At 43.7% G+C, this 24,780-nt stretch overlaps 1 protein-coding gene across 3 annotated transcripts in view; it reads left to right on the top strand.

The window, feature by feature from the left end:
• The window catches only part of INKA2 (inka box actin regulator 2), a 28,965-nt gene extending 4,840 nt beyond the window's left edge, over nucleotides 1-24,125 (top strand). Inside the window, exons 1-2 of one of the 3 annotated variants that reach the window (XM_053393487.1) lie at nucleotides 16,159-16,211; nucleotides 22,164-24,125. In XM_053393487.1, the coding sequence (XP_053249462.1) occupies nucleotides 22,170-23,210 (1,041 nt within the window). In that variant the 5' untranslated portion in view covers nucleotides 16,159-16,211; nucleotides 22,164-22,169 and the 3' untranslated portion in view covers nucleotides 23,211-24,125. Of the gene's footprint in view, nucleotides 1-16,158; nucleotides 16,212-19,930; nucleotides 20,019-22,163 lie in introns of those variants that run through there. The other 2 variants (XM_053393486.1, XM_053393485.1) reach the window with 2 other exon arrangements.
• The last annotated feature ends 655 nt before the right edge of the window (nucleotides 24,126-24,780 follow it).

Below are 24,780 nucleotides of genomic sequence, written 5' to 3'. Positions count from 1 at the left end.
AGCAGACCCTGAAATATAGATTCCCTGCTCCACCACCAAAAGTACTAATTCCAAGCAGTTTCAGAAGTGCTAATATTTTATTCACTTAGATTTTCAAAGTTCTATCTGTTATTTGGCACATGGTGCACAACAACCATCCAAAGTATAAATAATGCAAAGCAAACACACGCAAACAGTCAAAGCACTTTAATCATCTAAATTTAATGCTTGCGGACCATAAAAGATGTGCATCCTTATGCCTAATCATGAAGTGCCTGCTTCAGTGAAATGAACTTTACACTTTATTTAAAATAAAGTAAAAAAGATCTTAAAACTTGCTGAAGGGGCTTCTGAAATTTGAATTTCAAGGAGGGGTGCTCTTTTTCCTGGATCTGTGCCCTGGGAGCAATCTCATGAGAATCATATAGCTACACTTGAACTTGAGTACTCTTGCAAGTATCTTGCAGGCACAGCTGTAGTTGGAGGGAGTTGTCCCAAACATTAGGATCGGGAAGGATGACATCGATGTTACTATTGTAAAGAACAATTGGCATGGGAATTAATTGGTACATCAATGAGTTTCAGGTTGCTGCTCACTCTAGAGTAGGAATGGGGGAGAAATTTGATTGAGTTTGCATTTAAAGGTGAACCTACCTAGTTTGCACTTTCTGACACATTATGAGAACTGAAGCACAGCCTTCCTTCAGAATTCACACGTCTCTGAATTTTGCAATGCAGTTCTCCAGCCAAGGGATGTGTACAAAAAACACATACACTAGTTTAAAGCATCCATAAGAATACATATAAGTGAAAATGATATACAAGAACACATTATTTTATGGAAAATTGCTTTGCAAAAATGTTTATATTAGGCAAAATTGCATACAAATACGTGTCTCGTGGGAGAAATTCCCACTAAAGTGCTGGTGGATTTTCATGAGGTTGTTATTTATTAGTCATTGATTTAATTTTATTTTTTGCAAACTGTTGGGGAAATGTGAAGAACTCAATTTGAGAATGGAAAACTGAGGGGAAGAGAAAAAACTAAAGTGACAGATTCACCCCATCTGTACTCTATCTGTACTCTATCTGTACTCTAAATCAGTTGATTTTAGTAAATCTACCTTGGATAACCTGTGAATAGCTCCTCTGTTGAGTACAGTGTACTCCTTCATATGAGCAAGCCATGCAAGTAGACAACAGGCACTGCTGACTTCAAGGGAGTCGGATGGACAAAGGCTCTGTATTCCACATCATGGGAGAAGAGAAAGGTGGGAGGGGCTCAGCTGTACCCAATGAGACTCCCAGTTGCTTTGTATTGGCCAGGCTGAGATTACATCTCTAGAAAGAAGATGCATTTCTATATAACGCGTCTTTTGATTTGCTAGACGACATTATGCTGTTGTCCCCACTTCCAAAATTTCTCCTGTGGTCATGACGTCAGATCACCTTTCTAAACAGAAAGCTGATATTCTCAGAGTTTTATTAATGATCTGTTAGTTTATATGATTTGAAGAGAAACCTGAGTGTTTTTCCCAGAATGGCCTCCTAGAAGTACACAGCACAATACATCTCAGAACAAAGGAAGCTGCCATTTACGGAGTCAGACCATTGGTCCATCTAGTTCTGTGTTGTCAACACTGAGTTTCAGCAGCTCTGCTGGGGTTCAGGCAAGGGGCAGTCCCAGTCCTCCAGGGATTGAACTCCAGAACTTTGGCATGTGAAGCCTGTGCTCTAGCCCACAGCCGCAACACTTCCCTTGAACACATTTATATGGAACATGGGAGGATGCCCGATATCAGGTTGGATCATTGGTTCATCTGGCCTAGTATTGTCAACACTGACTGTCAGCTGCTCTTCATGGTTTTAGGCAGGTCTTGCCCATCTCTACCTGGAATTGCTGGGGATAGTAATATTTATATACAGTTGTAGCTTGGTTGTCGAACGCCCTGGAACTTGGACGTATTGGCTCCTGAATGCTGCAAACCCGGAAGTGATTGTTCCAGTTTGCGAAAGTTCTTTTGGAACCTGAATGTCCGACGGGGCTTCTGTGGCTTCTGATTGGCTGCAGGAGTTTCCTGCAGCCAATCAGAAGCCACGATTTGGTTTCCGAAAGTTTTGGAAGTCAAAAAGACTACTGGAATGGATTCCATTCTACTTCCAAGGTACGACTGTACTGCCCTTCGTCCGAAGATCTCAGGGTAGTTCACAAGATAAAAAGACAAGATAAAAGCACAAATAAATAGTTAGAACGAAACAATAACCCCCTGCCGCACACAGTATATTAATAAACATATAGAGCATGTTTTCAAAGTATAGTTAGATTATTCAACAACTCAAGGAAAGTAAATACCATCTTTCTTTCTTTTTTTGAAAATGAAACAGACCATGCTCTCCACAATTAATTCTGGCGGTTTCCCATGGAATTATCAGGATTTAAATAAGATTTTGAAGCGGCTTGTGGATACTTGCTCAGGTTCTGTCTGTGCTTATGTTCAATTTCCCTGTGATTGACGGGAGAAAAATGTTTGCCCGTTTGAAAAGATAAAATCTTCTGCAATATAACTGTCTGGCAGCACCACACCCAACCCTGAGGCCTTGGCCCCAAAGTGCAAGAGCATGAGCCGTGGGAGCCTGGCATGGTTCAGAGGGCGCAGGTTGGAGTCATATCCTCATGCGTCCATTAAGCACAGGTGCACAGAAGTACTCAAGTGTGGCAGATGTAGCCTGGAGAATGGGATTACCAATATTATAAGGCTAGACAGGTAGTGCAAGACAAGAAGCACGGAGATGCAATGATAAAAAAAGCGTCCCTAACTGACTTTTTACCTGTTACGCAATGCTAAAATTGTACCCAGTACTGCCAGGAAAGAAAAGGAAAAAAATTGGCAGCCTTGCATAGAGTGCAAGCCAGAATCATTACATTCCGTGGGAGTTTTGCCATAGCTTTAATGGAAACTGAATGACACTCTTACCACAGAATCAAAAGCACATTGACTTGGAAGTAATTTTTTCGAGAACTGGATTGATTTTCAAAAGTGCAAGATCAATCCCTGAGCATCAGGGTTAATCACCATATGATTTTGCAGGCTCCAGCTCCAAAACAGTTTTTTCCCCCTTCTATATAAAGGCATCTCCCCACTTACATGGGGGTTACATTCCGGGCTACATAAGTGAAATCACGTACAGTGGGGAGCACCCTCCAAAAGCCGCTAAATGCCTATTTTTCCAGCTCTTCCGCTTTCTTCCCAATCCAGACCAAAATATCTGCAGTTGAAGCTCTGGGGCCAGATGGAGAACGCATGGGAAAGTGGCAGCAGCTGAGCTACCCCACATGTTAGCTGCTAGGCGGGGAGGCTGAGCAGCCTAAACAAAGCCCTGCTGTGCCTCTGGCATCTTCAGGGCTTCCTCTGCCCTTGCTGATGTCTTCTTTGGGCTCTGGGGAGGGTCTTCTCATGAGTCACAAGGACTCTTCATCTCCTGCAGAGGTTGGATGGCCATCTGTCATGGATGCTTTTGCTGAGATCCCTAAATTGCAGGGGGTTGGACTAGTTGACACTTGTGATCTCTTCCAACTCTACAATTCAATTATTCTATTTCTTGGTATGAATCTGTTTATTTACCGTATTTTTCCCTCTATTACACGCAGATTTTTTCTCCTAAAAAGTAAGGGGAAATGTCTGTGCGTGTTATTGAGCGAATGTGTGGTCCCTGGAGCTGACAAGCGCGAGTGAAGGCAAAAATCAGGCAAATATCAAATCGTCCGGAGAAGGGAGGAAAGCTGCTGCTTTCCTGCATTCTGCCTCAGGGTCTTACTGCCCACCCGCTTCTGTTTCCTTACTGTGTTTGCTCAAACGGAACAAAGAGCAGAGAAAACCCCTCCCCTCCAGGCAAGCAGAGCGTCCTTCCAATTCCTCTCCGTGCGTCTGGGACTCGAAGGCAACATGCAGGTTGGGGGGGGGGGAGAGAGAGAGAGCTGGCTGGCTTGTGGGGGGGGGACTTTTGCCTTCCTTTCCTCCCTCCGGTAAAACCCCTCTCCTGCATTCTTAGCCAGCTGCTTCTCTGCACACCCCTCTCCTTGTCGCTTCTACGTTTTTCCTTCCCTCCCTACTTAAAACGTGGTTCCAATCACGGATCCACATGGATCCTCAGGATCTTTGCATTGAGTCACCCCAAATTCACCATCAGATCACATAGCAATGATCTGATGCAAAAACAGGGCTGCAATGGTGCAAAAACATGGTTACAAAGCACGGATCCACATGGATCCTCAGGATCTTTGCATTGGGTCACCCCAAATTCACCATCAGATCACATAGCATGTCCATGGCTACAGCCTGCACCAAAAAAATCACGCACCCACTGTTGCCTGGGGCTGCAATGGTACAAAAACGTGGTTACAAAGCATGGATCCACATGGATCCTCAGGATCTTTGCATTGGGTCACCCCAAATTCACCATCAGATCACATAGCATGTCCATGGCTACAGCCTGCACCAAAAAAATCACGCACCCACTGTTGCCTGGGGCTGCAATGGTGCAAAAACGTGGTTACAAAGCACGGATCCACATGGATCCTCAGGATCTTTGCATTGGGTCACTCCAAATTCACCATCAGATCACATAGCATGTCCATGGCTACAGCCTGCACCAAAAAAATCACGCACCCACTGTTGCCTGGGGCTGCAATGGTACAAAAACGTGGTTACAAAGCATGGATCCACATGGATCCTCAGGATCTTTGCATTGGGTCACCCCAAATTCACCATCAGATCACATAGCATGTCCATGGCTACAGCCTGCACCAAAAAAATCACGCACCCCCTGTTGCCTGGGGCTGCAATGGTGCAAAAACGTGGTTACAAAGCATGGATCCACATGGATCCTCAGGATCTTTGCATTGGGCTACCCCAAACTCACCGTCAAATCACATGTCTGTGGCCGCAGCATGAAGCACAAAAATGATACATCCACTGTTTCATTCAGAATTTTTTTTTCTTGTTTTCCTCCTCTAAAAACTATGTGCGTGTTATGGTCGGGTGCGTGTTATAGAGTGAAAAATACGGTATTTATTCCCCAGTGCTTCATGAATAGGCACATAAGGAGAATGCATGTAAGCTGGGAGGGTGCTATTTGAATATACTTACGGCATAAACTTGACAAATTCTTGCTCTCCAGTGATGCCAGAGCTCTGGAAGTCTGACCCAGCCATGTGCTATAATTTGAGCATTCTAATGAAGGCTTGCGGGTGTATTCTCCAGCCTTAGCACATGTGTAAATGGTTTTAGATTTGATCTTTGATTTAGGTGCTGCATTGATTTGGGCTCACATCTTTATGATCTCATATACCATCTAGCTGAGCAATAAAGTAAATTTGCTGGGACAAGAGAACTATGCTAACAGAAGCCATCCTACATTCTCCTGATGTGAAATATTTCAAATCAATACTCTCTTGAATTAAAATAGATGAAATTTCATTTTTCCAAAAGGCAAGCAATTTAACAGATAGCTAGAACCATCTGGACGCATTGGAGCTGGGAACTGAATCTGTTGACCCTGACTTTTTCCACCACTTAGTTCATTACCAGCCAGGTCATGACTTGAGTTATTAATGCAGCAGAACCAAAAGTAGCCTTTTTTATATCCCCAGAAAGGGACAATAAACATGGTATTCTTCACAGTTTAAGTAGGAGTTCATTTTTACGCTCCCAGTTTGCATTGAATAAAATGCTGATCTGCAGTATGCAGACACAACAAGCACTTGTTTTCTGTGTCAAGAGGAGCAGAATAAATGTCAGATTGCAGCGAGGTCTTGTAAGGCTGGCCCACTTAAGGAAGCAAATCTTGTTAATGGTTGGTAATGTAAGGGAGGGGAAAGATAATGACAGCCAGCAGGATAGGAACTTAGCTTGGCTTTGTTTGATGACTGTTTCAACCTATTGCTTTATAGATGCTGGTAATCATGACAACGTACATTGTTAGGGCTTAATGTGAGAAATTAATTCTGTCAAAAAGCTCACTTTAGTGCCAGCCTCAGCTTAAGGTTTTCTTCCTTCCTTTTTCTTGTTGGGTTCACCATAGTATGGGGAACTGTTTTGGGCTAGGATCTGGGAGATCAGAGTTCAGATCACCACTAATCGATGTGAAGCACGTTGGATGGTTTTGGGACCATCGCTGTCTCACAGACTAATGTACCTTGACATGGTTGCTGTGAGGAAAAGTTTCAGAAGAGGAGATTCATGAACTTGAGCTCCTTGGAAGAAAGATGGGATATAGATGAAATAATACAGGGGTGGACTTGAGTAATCTGTTGTAATATGGTGGCCTGTGTGAGGCCAAAATTTGGCTCCCCAAAATGGATCTTCTCAATTTTGCACCCCCTTAACTCAGTTCCTTTGCAGGGGAACTGCCCACACTGCCCTAAATCTGGTGCTGAATAATATATGAACAAATTTAAACATAAAAAAGAAGAAACAAAAAAAGAAATAGGATTTCCACATCCAAACTATAACTGGCACATGGTTCTTTTTTTTCAAAGTACGCTTTTTGAGGTGCAAACCAAACCCTGCACATATGTATAAGCAGACACAAAGAGACTCACAAATCATTACTCTATAGAATGCTGGTGATGGTTTAGAACTTCTGATCTCTAAGCACCCTGTAGAACAGACTTCTTATTCCAGGTGCAAGCTTTTATATGTGCAATTGTTTTACCTGTTTTTATATACTATATGTAACTTTTATATAAGATGTTATATTGTAAATCACTTCAGAGGGTGCCTCATAAGAAGTGATTCATAAACAAAATGAAATAAATATAAACACCACCATAACAACAACAGCTCACACCCCTGTGAGGAATTGCTGGTATGGAGCACAGAGTTATGTACAGGAAACAACTGATTAACGCACGTCTGAATGATATGTGATCGTGCTTGGTGCCGAACCCAGAAGTGACTTGAAAACATCACTAAACACATCAGTAAAAGGATGGGGTGGAATGGGGGAAGCGTACTTACATGTGCTCCGCTGATGCACACGGGGGCTAGGAACAGCTATCCTATTGAGTGAGACATGCTAAGAGTAAAACAGGCCTTCCGTGCCTCAAATGCTGGGCTGTGTTCTTACCACCAACTATATAAACATGCTATGAAACTTACATGCATCTTGGTACCTGTTCGCTGCCCATGCAAGAATTCCCATGCATAAGAAAGCATGCAGAAACATAGCTCATGATCTAGCCGTAAGCACTTTCCACGAATGCAGTAACTCCAGAAGTGTTGCCATAACCATAGGAATTGTTCCTGAGCATCTATGCTCCTGGGTTACACATTGTGTTTTGCCCACGTGATCGCATACCTGTGGCTTTTGGGGAGCAGTGCTCTGGAGTAGCAAACTGCATGTGTGAGTGTCCCTAAGCTTACTCCACATTTGCTGTTGCTGTTCTCGAGCAACATAATTACCTGAACAAAGCCTGGTACATTTCGGTCTGACGTCCTTGCAATGCGTTCAGCGTCTTTGAGTGTCCCATGAGCAGTCATTGTCTATGCAGATCAGTGGCTGAGAGGCAGCATCTGTTGATACACAGTTTTGCCAACATGTGCTGAGCTGTGTGAAATATTGCTTGTATAAATACACTCTGTATATAAATATGCTGGAACTGGGCTTCCCATCAACTCACAGTCAAAGCCTGGCCAAACGTCTGCATGATCACAGCTACCCTAAAATAAATGTGAACTGAATGAATGGAATACCTTTTCGTGTCCGGGTAGGGGGTTTTCCCATGGAAGCTGATAACCGCTGGTGCACTCAGATTTCTTTCCAGATGGCTTTCATTCAGATAATTTGAATTGCCCAAATACAAGCGCTTGAAACTCGTGATCCTCTCAGCTGGCACCTTCATTCATTAGAGAGGGCACAGCTAGATCGACAACAGTCCAGTGGATGGTCAACCAGTCCATTTTAGCCACTGTACCAGGTTCCCAAAAGTGACTTTCCATTGGCAATCCTGCAGTCTCCCAACTGGATCCTGTATTCTTCCTGGGGCAGGAGGAGGCGCAGACAGAATAACACTGCTGCAGATTAATAGCTGTGCTACTGTTTGCCGCATTCAAAAAAATCTGGCTCAATGTTTCCTTGGAGATAGACTAATGAGGGAGTGTAGATTACATAAGTTTTTAAAAATAAAATAAAAATCTTATTTTCACAGGCGTATTCGCCAGTAATTCTCCCTGCTGCTGTGAGTTCCTTCGGACAGATAGTCTTGCAAAAAATAAAATAAGACCTATCATGTAGTGTTGGATGTGTATTTATTACCGATAGCAGGCAACGTGGTGGGGTAGCAACACTCACCTGACCTCCTGACACCTGGGGTGCTGCTGCTTACTGGGAGGGGAGGGGTGATACAAACACACTGGCAGAGTCAGTTTGGCACTCCTACTGGTGCATTTGCACTGCTCTGACCTCCCCTCTATCTTGCCCCCTCCCCCTTGCTAGTAAGCAGCAGTGACTGTTGTTGGGAGGTCAGGTGAGCTCCGTTGTCCCACCTAGCCATACGCTGCTATTAGTGCTGGCTTTATGACTATGAGATTTATGGGAGGTTTTGCCCTTGCCACCCATTTTATTATTGCATGGAATCGTCTCTTTATCTGTTCTTCTGTAAGTCTGTAAGCATTAATCATAAACACTTCCTATAAGTATTTTAAAATAATAATAACAAATAAAACCAAAATACTGAAAAGCAGAATAAAAAGGGGGGGGAGGAGTAAAAACAGCTACCCAAGCTACTTTCGTTAAGATAGCTTTAGGCAGGTTAAAAACCAGTTATAAGGTTGCAAGCCTATACAGTCATACCTTGGAAGTCAAATGGAATCTGTTCCGGAAGTCCGTTTGACTTCCAAAATGTTTGAAAACCAAAGCGCGGCTTCTGATTGGCTGCAGGAAGCTCCTGCAGCCAATCAGAAACCACGGAAGCCCCGTCAGACGTTCAGCATCCAAAAGCATGTTCGAAAACCGGAACAGTCACTTCCAGGTTTTGATCATTCGGGAGCCAAAACATTCGAGAACTAGGCTGTTCAGCTTCCAAGGTAAGACTGTACTTGCTTACTTGGGAGTCAGTCCCTTTGAACTCTGTGGGGCTTAGTTCTGAGTAGACATGTATAGGATGGCCCAAGGGAAAAATCCAGAATGCTTATAGCCCAAAGGCCTTTGGAAGCAACTAGCAGGTTGTGGGGCAGGAGAGTTACGTATTTTGATCAGAAATGGTGTGATCTGGATCAGGGGCCATACCTCTAACATGTATATCAAAAGCAGATAAATAAACCACAGAATAGATTATCTCCAGGTAAACATATCGTTTGTTAAGGGCCTAGATTGGAGAGCTAAAAAAGTAATTTTTTCACACAGTGATATACTTTATTGATGGGTTCACAAAATAATAGGCACTCTGTTATGGAGAGATAACTGTGCTGTTCTTCAGTATGGTTCCATTCTGCCTATTTTTTTGCAAGAATTGAGCATATAAAGGGGTGGAGGCTGGGGAAAGAGGGCTCTGAAGCAAAGGGCAGGAAGGGGCAACATGGGACACCTCCCTCCCAAGATGTTTGACCCCACTTCCCCCCATGCCTGATCATTGCTGGTCATTGCTGGTCTACAATCACCTGGTTTCAATTCTGCTGGTTATATTTTTATATTGATTTAAATTGCTTTATGTGCACCACTTAAGGATTCTTTGATTAACTGGAGGATACATTCTTCTAAATAAAAATAATAAAAATGGACATAATAAACATCTGAAGAGCCACAGATCCTCCATCCCTGCCCTAACCCATTGCACTAGTGCCACAATAACATGCACTCACGTAATATAAGAATCCCATTTGAAACTCACCCGACAGCAGCACCATGGCAGAGCTGTGTATAGTCAAACATAAAATCCTGCTCATCTAATTTCCGGCTCATAAATTTTGCCATGGATTTAAAATCTCTGAAGGGAATAAATTGCTCTTCAGCCTTACAGATAAAGAAAACAAATGACCAGGAGGGAGCTGGAGACAGTATCTTTCCAATTTCCTGTTCATCAGTTCAACTGAAGTGGCAAAGACCTACATCAGCATAGGCCTGGGGAGACACAGGCACCCATGGATGCATAACCCAGAGCAGCTTTTGCAAATAGTAATCTTTCGTGATTTTGACGCGGCATGAGTGCTGTTAGCCTGCCAGCATCCTCAGACACAGCTGGGCGTTGATATAAATCTACGGGCTCTGAAAAAGATGGTATCACTTACTTGCAAGGAGCCTGCATAAAAAATGATCTTTCAGAGACAAAAGGCTGTTCATGCAAGGGAAGGGTTTGGTATATGTCACACACATAGTGCTATCTCCTGTGTATTCCTTTTACTGAAGGCACATCTCTTCCAGGTGAAGGAAAGGCATGGAAATGCAACGATCATCTTTCTTAACTAGGTCAAGCACTCAGACACAGGTAGCCTCTATCTTGTGCTTATTGCTATTCTTGGTCACAGGTGTAGGGATAGACAGATCACTCTGTTTCTAATCCAAGTCAGTTCCACAGGTATTCATTCAAAGTGTTCTGCAGCCATTTTCGCATCAATCTGATTCCACCCCACTTCAAACCACACCAAAATTAGAAGTATTTCCCCTTCACAAATAGGCACAGAAAAACCTAAAGTTTTTATGGTTTTACGTTATTCTAAACTATGCATTTCTTGTACATAATTTTTATATATACTTTTGGTTATGACTTGTAGAAGTCGGTTAGCCTATAACCTGTTGGCCCACCATCTGTTGTTGATACAACACCGCAGAGCAGGAATAAGGTGCAATCTGGACATCAGCAGCCTAGGAGTCCCTTCTGAAAATTGTAGCCAAAAACAACGTCATGAATATGCCACAGGCAGCAGCTATTGTCTGTTTAGTACAGAAGCAGAATCAGAGATGGGTATGCCAGTGTCTCTAGTTGTGGTGTTAATAAATGGGAAGGAGTGGTCTAGTGGAAGATTAGACGGGAGCAAGTGTGGGTGGTGGAAGTGGTAGGCAGAATCCCAGGATGGAAGTCAACATCACTCTTCTTCCAAACATTATATCTGTGCATGTATTGCAGCTTCAGAGATGGAACAATACATCCCTGCGTTTTGTTCTGGTGATTCTCCACCCCCTCCCCATGCCAAGCGAATTTTGAGGGAGGAGAGGAAACTCCATGGTACAGTTGGAAGTCCTTGCACAGCACAGGGCTGGCTAGGGCAATCCAGCCCATAGAATTCAGGGACAAAGTAAGGCAAGGGAAGCGGAAGGGAACTTCAGGCCTAGGGATTCAATGTGACCCTCCAAATCACGCTGTCTGGCCCTCAAATCTCTCCCCAGGCCACACACCCTTTACTAACCCTGCTTTGAACCCTCCTTGAAAGTTTTGGCCTGGCTGAAATGTGTCCTTGAACATCAATAATGCATCATGCTTCCCTAAACGAAGGATAGAGAGGTTTGTGTAGAAGCTAGCCTTAGTATGTAAAAGTGAAATTTACATGCATTGCTTTGTTCACTTGTATTTCTGGCACCACCCACCAATGTCATGTGGCCCCCCAGAAGGTTGTTGAGAAGGGAATGCGGCCCTCAAGTCTGAAAACCTTTCCTCGTCCTTGTTTTAGGATATCTTAAGACCTAAGCACAGCAAAGTAAGCTGTTGCCTCTGCGATGGGCTGTAGATAGCCCAAAATTTGTCATATCCAGAAGTGACTGTTCACTTGCCTTAGGTAAAGCCATTCAATGTGCCAGCAGTGCCACATCAGAGCCCTTGTGCCAGATCAAATCTACAATTAGAGCGAGGTAATGAAAACATGCAGCTGCAGAAGGCTGTGTGCATGTGTGCGTGTTTAAAATCACCCCCTCTACAAAACATTAGAGAGTGAGGATTTGTCATTCTCACCCAGAGTTGTATTTAGCTCAAATTTTGCATCAAAATAAACAGTGATGGAAGGTGTGAGACTGAAAATCCAAGAGCTTGGCAGTGTTCTGCCCACCCCTGCCCTGTACATCACAGTACAACAGAAGAACATTCCTTGTGATGGAGAAAAGAGTAGCTCCTTTATTTGTATGCCAGCTGCCTCCTCCTGGCTTCTGTGACACTCACTGGCTTCCATGTAGCAATTTGTATGTACACTTCACATGCTCGAAAAATACACTTCCTGAGGAGAGGCTGTCTGGGTGGCGTTCCAGTAAGATTTAGATGTTAACTCAATTAGCCACCAAGGCAATAGTGTGTAAATGCAGCTATAGTAATGTGCATTATCCTATTGACCTCCCATTACCGTCTCTGCCTCTGCTGGCAGAATTCACAGCTGAAGAGCAATTGGGTTCACAAGTTGACAGCCCAGAATGGGATCAGTGAGAGGCAATGGCTTCTTTCCTTGTGGATGCAGCCTCACATAACACGCACAAAGACCTTTGCTCTTGAAAACACTTGGGTTAATGTCTCTCAGCGAGAAATGGTTTGCTACTGTTCATAAATGTGCCATGCTTATTTTTATGCTTGGGTGGTGTTAGATTATGAAGCGGCACATCGGAAATGTTTGTTGGACCATCTCTAGAGACCCCCTAGGGATGTTTTTGCCATATAGAGATTTGCTCAGATCACGAGGGGGCAGGGCTTATTCAGAGCACCCAAAACTGTGTCTGGTTTAATTTCAGCTTTTACATTTTTTTATGGTTTGCCATTGTTTTATTTCTGTTTTCAATTGTATTGTATGAATGTTGTGTATGTTATTGGGATTTGCATGGCCAAGGAAGGTTCAGTCCAAGCTCTCAGGCAGAATTCTCAGCCACTGCCCACAACCTGATTCTTTAAACTGTATGATCAGCGTTCTTCTACCTTAGGGGCTCCCAGCACCCCCAGCTCTCTGTTCTAGACCACCAACCTTGTAAAGTTACCTCTTTCTCCCTCACAGTTGACTCTCCTTTATTGGCATCCTGTATACTAACAGATAATTCATTCGCCAAATGTGGCCAAATAGGTAGCCAAAACGCCACCATCGGCTCACAAGAGAAACTGATCAGCAGACCCAGGTTTGTAGAAGTAGACCCACCACCCCATACCCAAAATACCTTCAGGAACACCAGCGGGGAGGTTAGGAGAAGGTGTCAATGCAGCTTACGAACTAAGCGTGCTCAGTTGTATGGAATGCTGACTACTTTGGATGGAAAGAAAAACTGATGGGGAGAGGAAATGAAATGAAGGATACTGGAAAGGGCATGGCTACCTGAAACTCTTAACAGGAGTACTCCACACTACTTTTTATTCATAAAATTCAGATAGCCATGTGCTGATACTCCTCCTCTTCTGAGGCAACCCTGGAAAGAGAGACGGGGAGGGGAATGCAGTATCAGACTGGAAACCATGAACAGGAAACCTAGACAAGTCAATAATTGTTGCTTGTTAGCGTATGCTTAGGGGCAATTATATCAGACATTGTGAAGGGTTGAGAGGGAGTAGCTTTGCATACTTAGTCAGATAAGGTCTGGATAAGGCCAGGAAGAAAGCTGAGTCAGCTACCCTGCCTTCGCCATTCCTCCTTAGGTCATGGAAATGCAGCTTGTAGCTTATCCATGTGGCGCCAACCTTAAACTACCTTTGACTCATATGACTAAAAGGTAAAAGCTCTGGTGGATTACCATGCAGGGAAATGGGATTAGCACCCTTTGGCTAAATTCCCTTTGGTCTGTTACAAAGCTACAGAGAATTACCCAAGGCACACTTAGTCCCAAACAGTTTGAAACTAGTTGTTAGCTCTGAGTCACTCGAGAGATGCACATTAAAGAAATAGCTTTTCTGTTGACACTCCACAAATCATGCAAGATATAACTTCTCAGTGAATCTACGCCAGGGGAAATGTAAAACTGGGACTGCATAGAGCTGCATCGCAATTTTTTAGCTTAATTGTAGGATTAATTTAGGTGAGAGGGGGGAAAGTTCTGACTTTCTAGCACTAGTGCAACCCAGAAGCAACTCATCAGCTTAATCACACATAATGAAGAGGTACCCTTGCTGCAGGGTGAGAGCATCACTGACTTTAACACCTCCGGATATCTGCAGATCTGCACCCAAGAGTGTAAGTGTGCATATTGGCCTTTTAAAAGGTTTAGAAATTAACTAAAACATATAGTTGCAACACTTCATCAGTTAGTTCAATAAATCGCTTTCAATTGATAAAAATGTGCATCAGGAATCATACTTTTTTATCTTAAAAATGTGTACAATTTTCAATGCATGTAATTCTAAAACCCTAATAGGGTGGTCAGGGACGCGGGTGGCGCTGTGGGTTAAACCACAGAGCCTAGGACTTGCTGATCAGAAGGTCGGCGGTTCAAATCCCCGCGATGGGGTGAGCTCCCGTTGTTCGGTCCCTGCTCCTGCCAACCTAGTTCGAAAGCATGTCAAAGTGCAAGTAGATAAATAGGTACCACTCCGGCGGGAAGGTAAACGGTGTTTCCGTGCGCTGCTCTGGTTCGCCAGAAGCGGCTTAGTCATGCTGGCCACATGACCTGGAAGCTGTACGCCGGCTCCCTCGGCCAATAAAGTGAGATGAGCGCCGCAACCCCAGAGTCGGTCACAACTGGACCTAATGGTCAGGGGTCCCTTTACCTTTAATAGGGTGGTCATTCCTATTGTATAAAGGCAGTCCTCAATTTGTAGGGCTGTCTGGTCCAATTCTGGTCTGGAGCCAAATTAATCATAGATTAATCAAAGATTGCCTGATTTAAATGCAACTACAAGCTATAGCTATAACAATCCAGGAAGCGAGAGGGAATCCAAACACATGGGGGGAAGAAGGATGTGAGTGGGTCCATAGCATAGTCACGACGGTCAAAGCATAGTTTGTCCATGACATCTAGAATGAACCCGTGTGGTGGACTAGGCTAATAGATGATGAATGGGTCAGAGTTGAGAACACCCAGCTTCAAGTCTGATGTTTTTGTTGATATTGCATTTGCACTTACAATGCACCAAACCAGTGCAGAGAGTGGGTAGGCTCATCATCAAGGTGGTCCTCAGGCATGTTTCTCTTCATTTTTTCGTTTCAAAGGGGCTGACGCAGTGGATTGTCCATTTTGTTTTCTTAATTTTTGTCTTCTACTAGCAAATTCCAATATACATACTTCTTCACTGGAAGATTTGCTTGAATGCAGCACCTGCATCAATTACTTTATCCATGCAGCAGCACCACCCCGCCACTGCCAAGAAACATCACCCCCATGGAATTGATGTCATTTCTGTAAAATCCTTTTGTGCTGATTATAGCATCCTTTTCGAATAATCCAAATATTGTTTGTCGAGGGTTCTGTTTCCTCCCCCTCTTTATTAAAAGCTGCCATGGCAATCCCCCTTTTCCTGTTCCCAGGGTTTCACTTAACAATAACTTCCTCTCACAACACCTCTTTCATCCAGGGGCTGGACATCTGTCTTCCTTCCAATTATGAGAAGCTTCTTCTGGCTTCTAGTTCAGCTGGGCCGTGTTATCCCTCTTTTCTTCCATCTGTACCAAAATATTACCACGGTCCCGGGCAGCACAGATGTGGTGACAAGCTGGAAACAAAAACAAATTTGTCTCAAGGGGATCGGCTGACACTGAATTCCAGGGAAGCATTGCAAACGCTGGCTCTCTTACAAAAACAAATAGATCGGCAGAGAGATAAGACGCCAAGTGTTTCAAATGAGGTTCTCTTTTATGCTCATTTCCAAAGACTTGAAGTGGTTGGTTAAGGTGGGAAAAGACAATTGAAATGGACCAATATGTTAACCTTAGTTGTGTTTATGTCTTCAGAAAGGACATGTTTTGTTTTGTTTAGCTAAATATTACATTGATATTACATTAATAGAAGCCCACCTGATTCTGGAGGCATTGGATAGTATCTGCATATTCAAGTGCAGGCTTTGCCAGGGTAACCAACCTAGTGTCCTCCAGATGTTGTGTGACTTCAACACCCATCAGCCCCAGCAAGTATGGCTGATCTTCATGGATGATGGGAGCTGTCCAACAACATCTGAAGGGCACTGTATTGGCTACCTCTGCCATCTAATTCCACTATGACATCCTCTTGAACTCTTCCCTTTTTATTTCCTTTGCATTTCCCATATCTTCTGAAGTTAGGTTGCACAAAGCAGAATTCATTGCTACAGTCATGCAAAAACACAATTGCTTTGGATACAGCCTATTTGATTTGTAAGTATACATAGCATAAAATTCATGGAATTAATTTGCAAAGCAGTTTAGATACAGCCATTTATCGTGAGAACCTCAAAACCAGAGCCTGAATTCATCTCAGCCTATAACTTGTTTATACAGTTGTAAGGTGAATCAAAAGTTGAAGCAGTAAACATTTACAAGACTACTGAGTGCTGCCAAGCAAACAAAAAAAAAAAAAACTTATGGTAAGCTATTAAAAAAAAAAAGCTTAGCATATTTGTGTGCCTTTTCTCTGGTTTTTAGCTGAAAGTAAACCAAAACCAATAGAGCTAACAACAGGCAAGAAAAATGTTTTGGGGTTTTTTTGTCAACTGAAAAACAACTTTTAAGTAGAAACTACTTTCTTCCTATATACACAAAAATCTAAGTCCATTGCCATTATGCAGTTTGTGTAGCCTCAGGTCTCATCCTCAGAAAATGACACAACTGGGAACAAAATGAGAACAAAATGGGCCAGGACTCGCCTAAAACTAGCATAGACCTTAGGAGTATAGAACTGAATATTCTGCGTCTTTGCTTTTATAACTCTGTTTTGTTCCTGCAAAAGATATTTAGCTAGCATATGGAATATAGGGTTCTTACATTTCCCATGTGTAAGATTTTCAGAGCAAGTAGCACAGGAAAATTCCTTTAGTTAAGTAAATCCGTTAAATTTTTCAGGAGATGCCACTCTATATACCTGTCAGTTGGCTTGATGGGAAGTTTATCTGCAGGGCACTTTATGTAACATTGTGTCTGATTATATAAAGCTCACCTAAATAAAAAATGCTGGCTCTTCAATTAATTATTACCTTTGCATTCAGGCCTGGGCTACAGAAGTTGGTGGTGAGAACAACACAAGTAGGGATTCTTCTCTTCTCTGCCTTAAATGACCACTAAGATGTTGTAGAAGAAACGGTCCCAGGGCTTTCAGTTTCTGTCTGCACCCCAATGACTTTGGATCTCACTGTCAGGCTGTGCAATAGGGTCAGATCAGGGCAGCAAGGGGCAAAACAAGATAGCAAAAAGGCCATGGACTGTTTCTAGCATCCAAATCCCAACTCTCAAACAAAAAACAACACTTGGACTCAATCTTCTCAGGGCTGCATTCACACTGTGCACAGGCTTCCCAAAGGCATTTGGTTGGTCTCTGTGATAACAGGTTGCGTGTCAAAGATCCCCAAGACACCCCTGAATAAAAACACGGTTCACACATCATTTTTGTTTTGGGCTTTGACATAATTTTGGCCACAACTTTATTGAATTACAGTATGTGAGTGGCTGCTTAGGCATTGGTTAGCGACTATCTGTTCTCACTTGGAGGTAGGAACAGAACTGACAACCACATCCGTGCAGAAGTCAGTAAGGGTAAACAATTCTGGGGAGAGAATAAAGCTGGGTGCCAGGCTCACACCTCTCCCCAAATGCTCCCTGGGGCTCTTGCGTGGCCCTAGCCCTTTGTCAGGGATACGGACAAAAGCATGGCAAGCCTCTGGAGTCCTTTAACGGAATACCCTTGCAGCAGCAGCATTGAAGGGGCAGGCACAGCCAACCTCATCCCCTCCACCAACCAAAAAATTAACCAATGCTTAACCGCAACTTACAAGTTGTGACGATTTGCTACACAGTAGGCAAAACCCAAATGGCTCCAGCCAATCAGCCAAATGGTAAAATTCCTACCGGGCCCCTGCTCCAAAGCAAACGACCCCATGACAGGCATAGCAAGGTCAGCGCAAACAAACCCTAAATAAAGGGAGGGTGGGCGGGTAATCTGATGTGCGCAGTGAAAAGAAGAAGCTCAATGCTGCGCACAGGGACCTATATAGCACCCCCATCAATCAAATAAAATTGCAACCATCAATTTTCCCCAGCAACATTGGGGATGCCCAATCAAATTTGTGGCCATCCAAACTAACCCGCCCAGCAACAGGGCATGTCATGGTTGCTCCCATCGCAACACGTGCTCTCCATGATGGAGAACCCGCTCTGTTGGACTAGATGGGCCATTGGCCTGATCCAGCAGGCTCTTCTGAACTTATTAGGGTTTTTGTTTCAAAAAATCCACACACTGATGTTGAAATGTGGGGAACTGAACTTAAGATGGGGGACAATGAGAAACGGAAAGAAGCTGAAGTGGACAGATTAGGAGCAGTAACTTCCGCATTCCTTGGGCTTTATGAGATGGTGAGAAGCAGGGAGGATTGTGGCGAAGAGATGAGCCTCCAAATCCTGGTCCTAAATGTCTCATCTTAACAGCTGGAAGCAATTACTCCTGAAGTGCATAACAATGAATAAGACATGTTTAGGGACCCGTTGTTAATTAGCCATTATTTTGAGTTCCCTTGCAGCTTTAACTGAGATGCTTTAGCTCACTTCACAGCACACCCTGCCTCAAAATGGCACACAGAATCTCTAGTGCTTTAAGACATTTTGCTGTGGGATGCCTTATGTAACAAGCCTTGCATAACTTCTGCTAAAAGCACCACCAGCAGCATCAGGCGCGTTCTCTGAGGATTTATGCCAAAATGCAAGTGAAGTTTGAAGTTAGTTTTTTTTAAAAAAAAAATCATAACATCAGAGTGGAACTATAAAGCTGGCATCCATCTGTCCCGGGAGACAATAAAGGATTGCACATTTGGGGGGTGAAGTCAAACTGTTGGAAGGTTATAGCACCTGCTGTGGCTGTAGAGACCGATACAGGAGAGGCATGTTTTGTTGCAGCTGGAGCAGATGTAGGCATCCAGTTGTCCTGCTGCAGGTGCACCATGTCATGTCTTCTCTCTGAGCATCCTTAGCACAGTTACCCAAAAACTATGCACTTCGTTTGGAAGGGTGTGTGTGAAAATGTTTCCAAAACTGAGTGCCCCCTTTTGGCACTGCTAGATCCAGTTTCTGTGTGTGTGTGTGTGTGTGTGCGCGCGCGCGCCTGTGTGCGTGCACACACACACACACTGTGCCCCCCCCCAGAAAAATAGGTGCTTGTACTCGCCATGAAGTTGTTATAGTAAGTGCCACACTTTTTAACAATGAAAAACAGGTTTTTCTGCATACCCTTGAGAACCCCCTGAAAAAACACTGTGGGTGTGTATCCATCTCAGTGTGCCCATAAAAGAAAACCTAAATAGTTCTTGGATGAGTTCTTTCTACTGAGCCCAATCAGTCGTCAGTCGTGCTCAGGACCATTTGACGTGACTGACAATGGTTGCCCAAAACCTCCCAGCCTGGTTACATATGATATTTTAGCTGAATGGGGTAGAAGTAAAATTTGGGTAAATATTCTGCCACTGGAATTTGGAAAAAATGAAAGGAGAGAAATGTTTCCTGGCTAGGAATTAAGCTCAGGCCATAGTAGGGAGAGTGCCAAATCTGGACCATTGGACTCAACCCTTATGCTCCTTTGTTATCATCTCCCTCTCTTGAGACAGACGCTGGGAATGAGCGCGTCTGAAATATTAATAATTCCTAATAGGTCCTTGTCACATGAGGCGTGCTTTGTGACGATACCCCTCCTTCCTCCCCCCTCCAAAAAACGGGGGAGTTAATTGAATCAATGAAGTGAACAGCACAGCCATCCAGCATATGCCGGCTTCCCCTGTCAGCCCCAGTCATTACTGCAGGACCCATTGTCACTCCTCGTTGCTTGATTACACCACTTGGCCTGCGAGGGGATTTGATGGGAAGTGTCCAATGAGGGGCCAAGCTGTTTCCAAAGTCAGCTTTGCAAAGCCCCAGATAAAAGGGGGCTTCCCTTAATAAGGCAGGAAAAGGTTAGGACGAGAGGCATTACAGCAAATCTGGAAAGAGGTAAGGTGATAGTTTTCTCTGAGGCTTAGAGAACAGATGGGCTCCCAGGAGGTTCTGCATGTGGGTAACAGAAGAGCTGTTTCTTTTCTAGGAACACGCTTATCACTTGTGTAGAAAGTCAGCAGAGCTTTTTGCAGCTTTGGCTACGAGCTAGCCAAGAAGGAGAGGGCTTTTAAAATTTAATCAGAAGTTAGGAGCAGCATCCTCTCTTTCAGCCTGGCAGCTCCTTGCTCTGATATTCTGGCAGGCAGCTGGGTTTCTTGCTTCTTCTTCAGCTACCTCTCTAGGTCCAGTTTTGAGCCTTAGTTATTGGAGAGGCACTTGCATGCTTCTGGGTGCGTTTAGTGGTTTCAGCACGGTACGAGCCTCTCTGATCCTGACGAGATCTTGCATTCTCTGCTCCCAAGGAAACAGCCGAACTGGCAGGCAGCAGAGCTAATGTAGTGAAATGATGGCAGATAATGCCTGGCAATGGAGCTGCCAGCCTTGCGCATGGGTGTTAAAGGGGCAGCTGCAGAGCAAGAGACGCTCCCCCCAAACCCTCACTTAAAGAGAATGCAGTGAGTTTTTGAACAACGCATGGTGATAACAGACATGTAGTTGCAGGCTCAGCCGTGAAACGGGTTGAAAAGCACATCAAAGAGTTCCAGCTTCTCTCCTGCAGCTCTGTGCAAGAGAGAAAAAGAGGGTATAGTGGCAGGCAGCTGTTAGGAAGTATGGCCCGTTTGTTTTATGATGCCGCGTTGGGAATCAGATCTGGTTCCTCTGTAAGGGAAAGCGTGCAGTGAAAGGGCAGAGTGGAGAATTTAGAAGCTGCAGAAAATAGCCGGCATGTTTAGAATGGCAGGAAGGTAGCAAGAAATCCGTGCTAATGATAGGTCTAGTCTGGAAGCAACTCAGGAGAGGGCGGGGGCAACCCCCCTTTTCTTGTTTAAGTTTATAAACTTGTGTGCATATTTAAAGCAATAATCCCCTTTACTGATGATGATCGTAATAATCACTGTCATTGATAATATATTTTTGTCATTTCTTAGCTAGAAGTATATGAAGCTATGACTTACATTTCTGCAAACAGCAGATAAGGTGGTAAGTCTGTATCTGGACTGCACCATTTCACATTTAAGGTACAGGCTCAGATCACTGAATGTTCTTCCATACAAAAACATTCCCTGCAGATGCAGAACTTTGCACATCATGTCTTCCTCCTGACATACTAGCCGCCTTTGTGCATGGAATTTTTTGTATGGAGTGTATAATCATGGGAGCCCCTGCCCATAGTTTGAAATGGTACTGCCCATAGCCAGATTTGCCACTTCATCTGCTGTTTGTAAGAACTAGGCCACTTTCTCAGGGTAATAGGGTTAATTTTTTATAAGGAATCTTGATGCTTGATTGCATGCATGATATGAAAAAAAAGTTTTTAAAAAAACAACAACCCTGAATTTATATCCTGCACTTCTTCCGAAAAATAGAAAACAAAAGATCATGGGCATACAGTACCTCTGTGGAGGACTATGTGCTACTTACTCACTATCTGGGAATTGCCCAGGGAGCTGACTTGTAATACTGAAGTAGTTTGTTGTGCACACTGAAGAAGAATGAAACTGATGAAATTCAATCAAATACTGGTTGGCTGAAACATAGGAGATGATAGATAGATAGATAGATAGATAGATAGATAGATAGTAGATAGATAGATAGATATAGATAGATAGATAGATAGATAGATAGATAGATGATAGATAGATAGATAGATAGATAGATAGATAGATAGGTAGATATAGATAGATAGATAGATAGATAGATAGATAGATAGATAGATGATAGATAGATATAGATGATAGATAGATAGATAGATAGATAGATAGATAGATAGATAGATGATAGATAGAATAAAAACTGTACGAACGATCAGATCAGATTATACAGCTTTCAAATTCTTTGCAGTTCTGTATCCTGCTGAAAACATAGAAAGAATCCAGCCTAGTAATGCATGATATTTATAGATCTCTATATAAAGCCAGACGAGTGGAAGAGAACAGAGTTCACTTCTCTTTCTCTGTTGTCTCAGTGAGACCTGCTGTTGTCATTTGGCTTCTTCTGCACTAATTTGAAATCCTCTTTTTCTCCCCCCTCTCCTAACAGCTTTCCATGAAGGAGGTTGGGGACGGGCTACATGAACAGATGAACTGCATGATGGGTGCTCTGCAGGAGCTGAAACTCCTCCAGGTCCAGACAGCTTTGGAACAGCTGGAGATCTCAAGCAATCCAAGCCAGGTTCCTGGAATCGGCCAGCACCAATATTGTCAAAACAATAAGGAGGCACCAAGGGCAAGGTGTGAAGCCAGCAGACAGGGCGAGAAGCTGCTGGAAAGAAGCTACTTGCAGGGCTGCAGTTCCTCAGCCTTTTCGTGCTCTACTCAGGGGTCACAATCCACCAGCCCGCTTCACCGCATTACTTTGCCAGACAGTAGCCATGGATACATGGCTTCTTCCCTTAACAGCATAAGCAGTGAGGACTACTATCATGCGAGCGGACATTCATCCACAGTGAGCACGGCAGAGTACCATTCTCCGAGGACGTTTGAGTCGTCCAGTGAGCACATGACGAGAAGCTGGTTTTCCCAAGACACAAACAGCTGGTCCGAGAGCAGATTGGGGTGCAGGGAATGTCAGTTCTCTGATGAGACTAACGACTGGACTTCCTCGCTGATGTCTCAGAGCAGGAATCGACAGCCTCTCATCTTGGGCGACAACATCTTTGCTGATTTGGTTGGAAACTGGTTGGATTTGCCTGAGATAGACAAAAAGGTGGAGAAGAACGAGACAACCCTGTCAAGCAGCAGGTCCCAGGAGTTTTGCAGGAAGTTTTCCCTCACAGCCAATATCTTTAAGAAGTTCTTAAGGAGCGTCCGGCCAGATCGAGACAGGTTGCTGAAGGAGAAGCCTTGCTGGCTGCCGACAGAAGATAAAGAGGCCGAAATCTTAAAGAGGCCCAAAAAGGCAAGCAAACAGAAGGGGACCTTTTACTTCCCGGTCCATGGGAACCTAGCAAACTCACACGACAAAGCAGAAAGGTGCCAAAAGAAGGAAACAGGCAAGGCCAAGGCCAAACATTGCACCAAGAAGATCCACAACACAATAGAACACACTCAGTCAGGGTTTGATTTTAACACAGCTGTATGGGTCTGAACTCCCAGAACTTGTTATCTCCTTTGCCTCCACTGTTCTGCCCCAATCAGGAGATCAAACAGCGAGAAAGGTGGAAGAAAAAGAGATCTGGCATGCATGGACTGGGGAGAGGAAAGGGAGAAGGATTGATCTCCATACATTGACACAAATCATTTCCCAACTAACATCTATTGGATAAAGGGAGTCAGTTTGTATGCAGAAACTCCCCACACTAATGCTTAAGAGAATCTTTCACAGTTTGGGGAAGGAGGGGGGCACAGCAGCGTCTTAATTAGCTGTTCCTCTAGACTCCCACTTTCATAGGCTTCAAGGTTGCCAAACATTTTCAGTTCATCTCTGATTCAGGTAGCAAGAGAATGTTACGTCTCAGTATGTGTGTGTGTGCAAGCTGGTGTGTGTGTGTGTGTGTGTGTTTACAATTTAACTGCTTTTTTCCTGTGTGCACTAAATCCTGGATCACACTCCGGGCAAATGAATAAGCACTTGATAATTAAATTAAGAGTGAGGGTTGGATTTGTAAGAAGAAGAAGAAGAGAGGCTGTGGGAAATGATTTGAGTGAAGTTTGTACAACCACATTGCGTTTTGACTGTTCTTTTTCTAAAGCTTTTTTTTCTGGCTCACCCCTCATGATCTGTACTGTACTAGAATGTGTCTAAGGAGTGCTATGTAGTGAGTAGCCAACCCATCGCTGCAACTTTAGGGTTACCAAACACGCTTCACCTCTTCATTTTGCCCTCAAAGCCTTAAACTCTGATGCCACACTGAGGTCCCAAGTTGCAAGAGACCTTTCCTTTACTTTATTGTTTCATTTTGCATTTCTTACTCTGTACGAGTTTAGTCTTGTGAGAAATTAGTTCTCCGGCGGTCAGCTCTCCCAAGAGTTTGTTATTAATAAAGCGATGTTCCTCTCTCCACGTATGGCTTGGTGGGGCTGTTTGTGCATTGTGAGAAACTTGTGGAACAATTCTCATTATGCCTCGGTTATGTAGGCGGCGAAGAAGCCTCATGTCACATGTCTCTGATGGCAGGAAGTTGAGGGTTCAGAAAGAAAACTGAAAAAGTGGCAATGGGTGGTAAGTCTGTGGTGATGGTTTCACTGGATGTTGGGACTGGCCCTGAATTCCCAAACTCCACTGCTTAACACCTGGCCGATTTTCTTGGGCCCTGCATTCCCCATCTGTAAAATGAAGAGCAGATGACTTAAACAGAACGCAGGTTTGTACACTTTAGGAAAAAAGAATGAAGGCATAACACCCTAGGAAGCTGAATGGGTGTACCAAAGTTTCTTTTCTTTCTAAGATTATAATAGGAGTCAGTTTGACTCATACAACCTGGAAGTTTGTGCCAGAACTTACACCTACATTTTGAGTTGTTCTAATCTTGATTTGATTTTAACCAAACAGTACTATGCAGTTAATGTACTCCTTTCAACTTTGCTAAGCAATGAGAGGGCCAGAAACGTGTTTTCTTTCTTTAAAAAAATGTCTGCTGTCTAATAAAATTATGTTCCTGTTTCAGTTCCACTAAGACAAACAGTCAAGTTGGAGGAACCACCAGGATACTATAACT

Source organism: Podarcis raffonei, chromosome 6 (assembly GCF_027172205.1).
Source record: "Podarcis raffonei isolate rPodRaf1 chromosome 6, rPodRaf1.pri, whole genome shotgun sequence".
Classification (NCBI taxonomy): Eukaryota; Metazoa; Chordata; class Lepidosauria; order Squamata; family Lacertidae; genus Podarcis; species Podarcis raffonei.
Note: the sequence above shows the minus strand (reverse complement) of the source record. Positions and strands in the feature narration are given on the sequence as shown.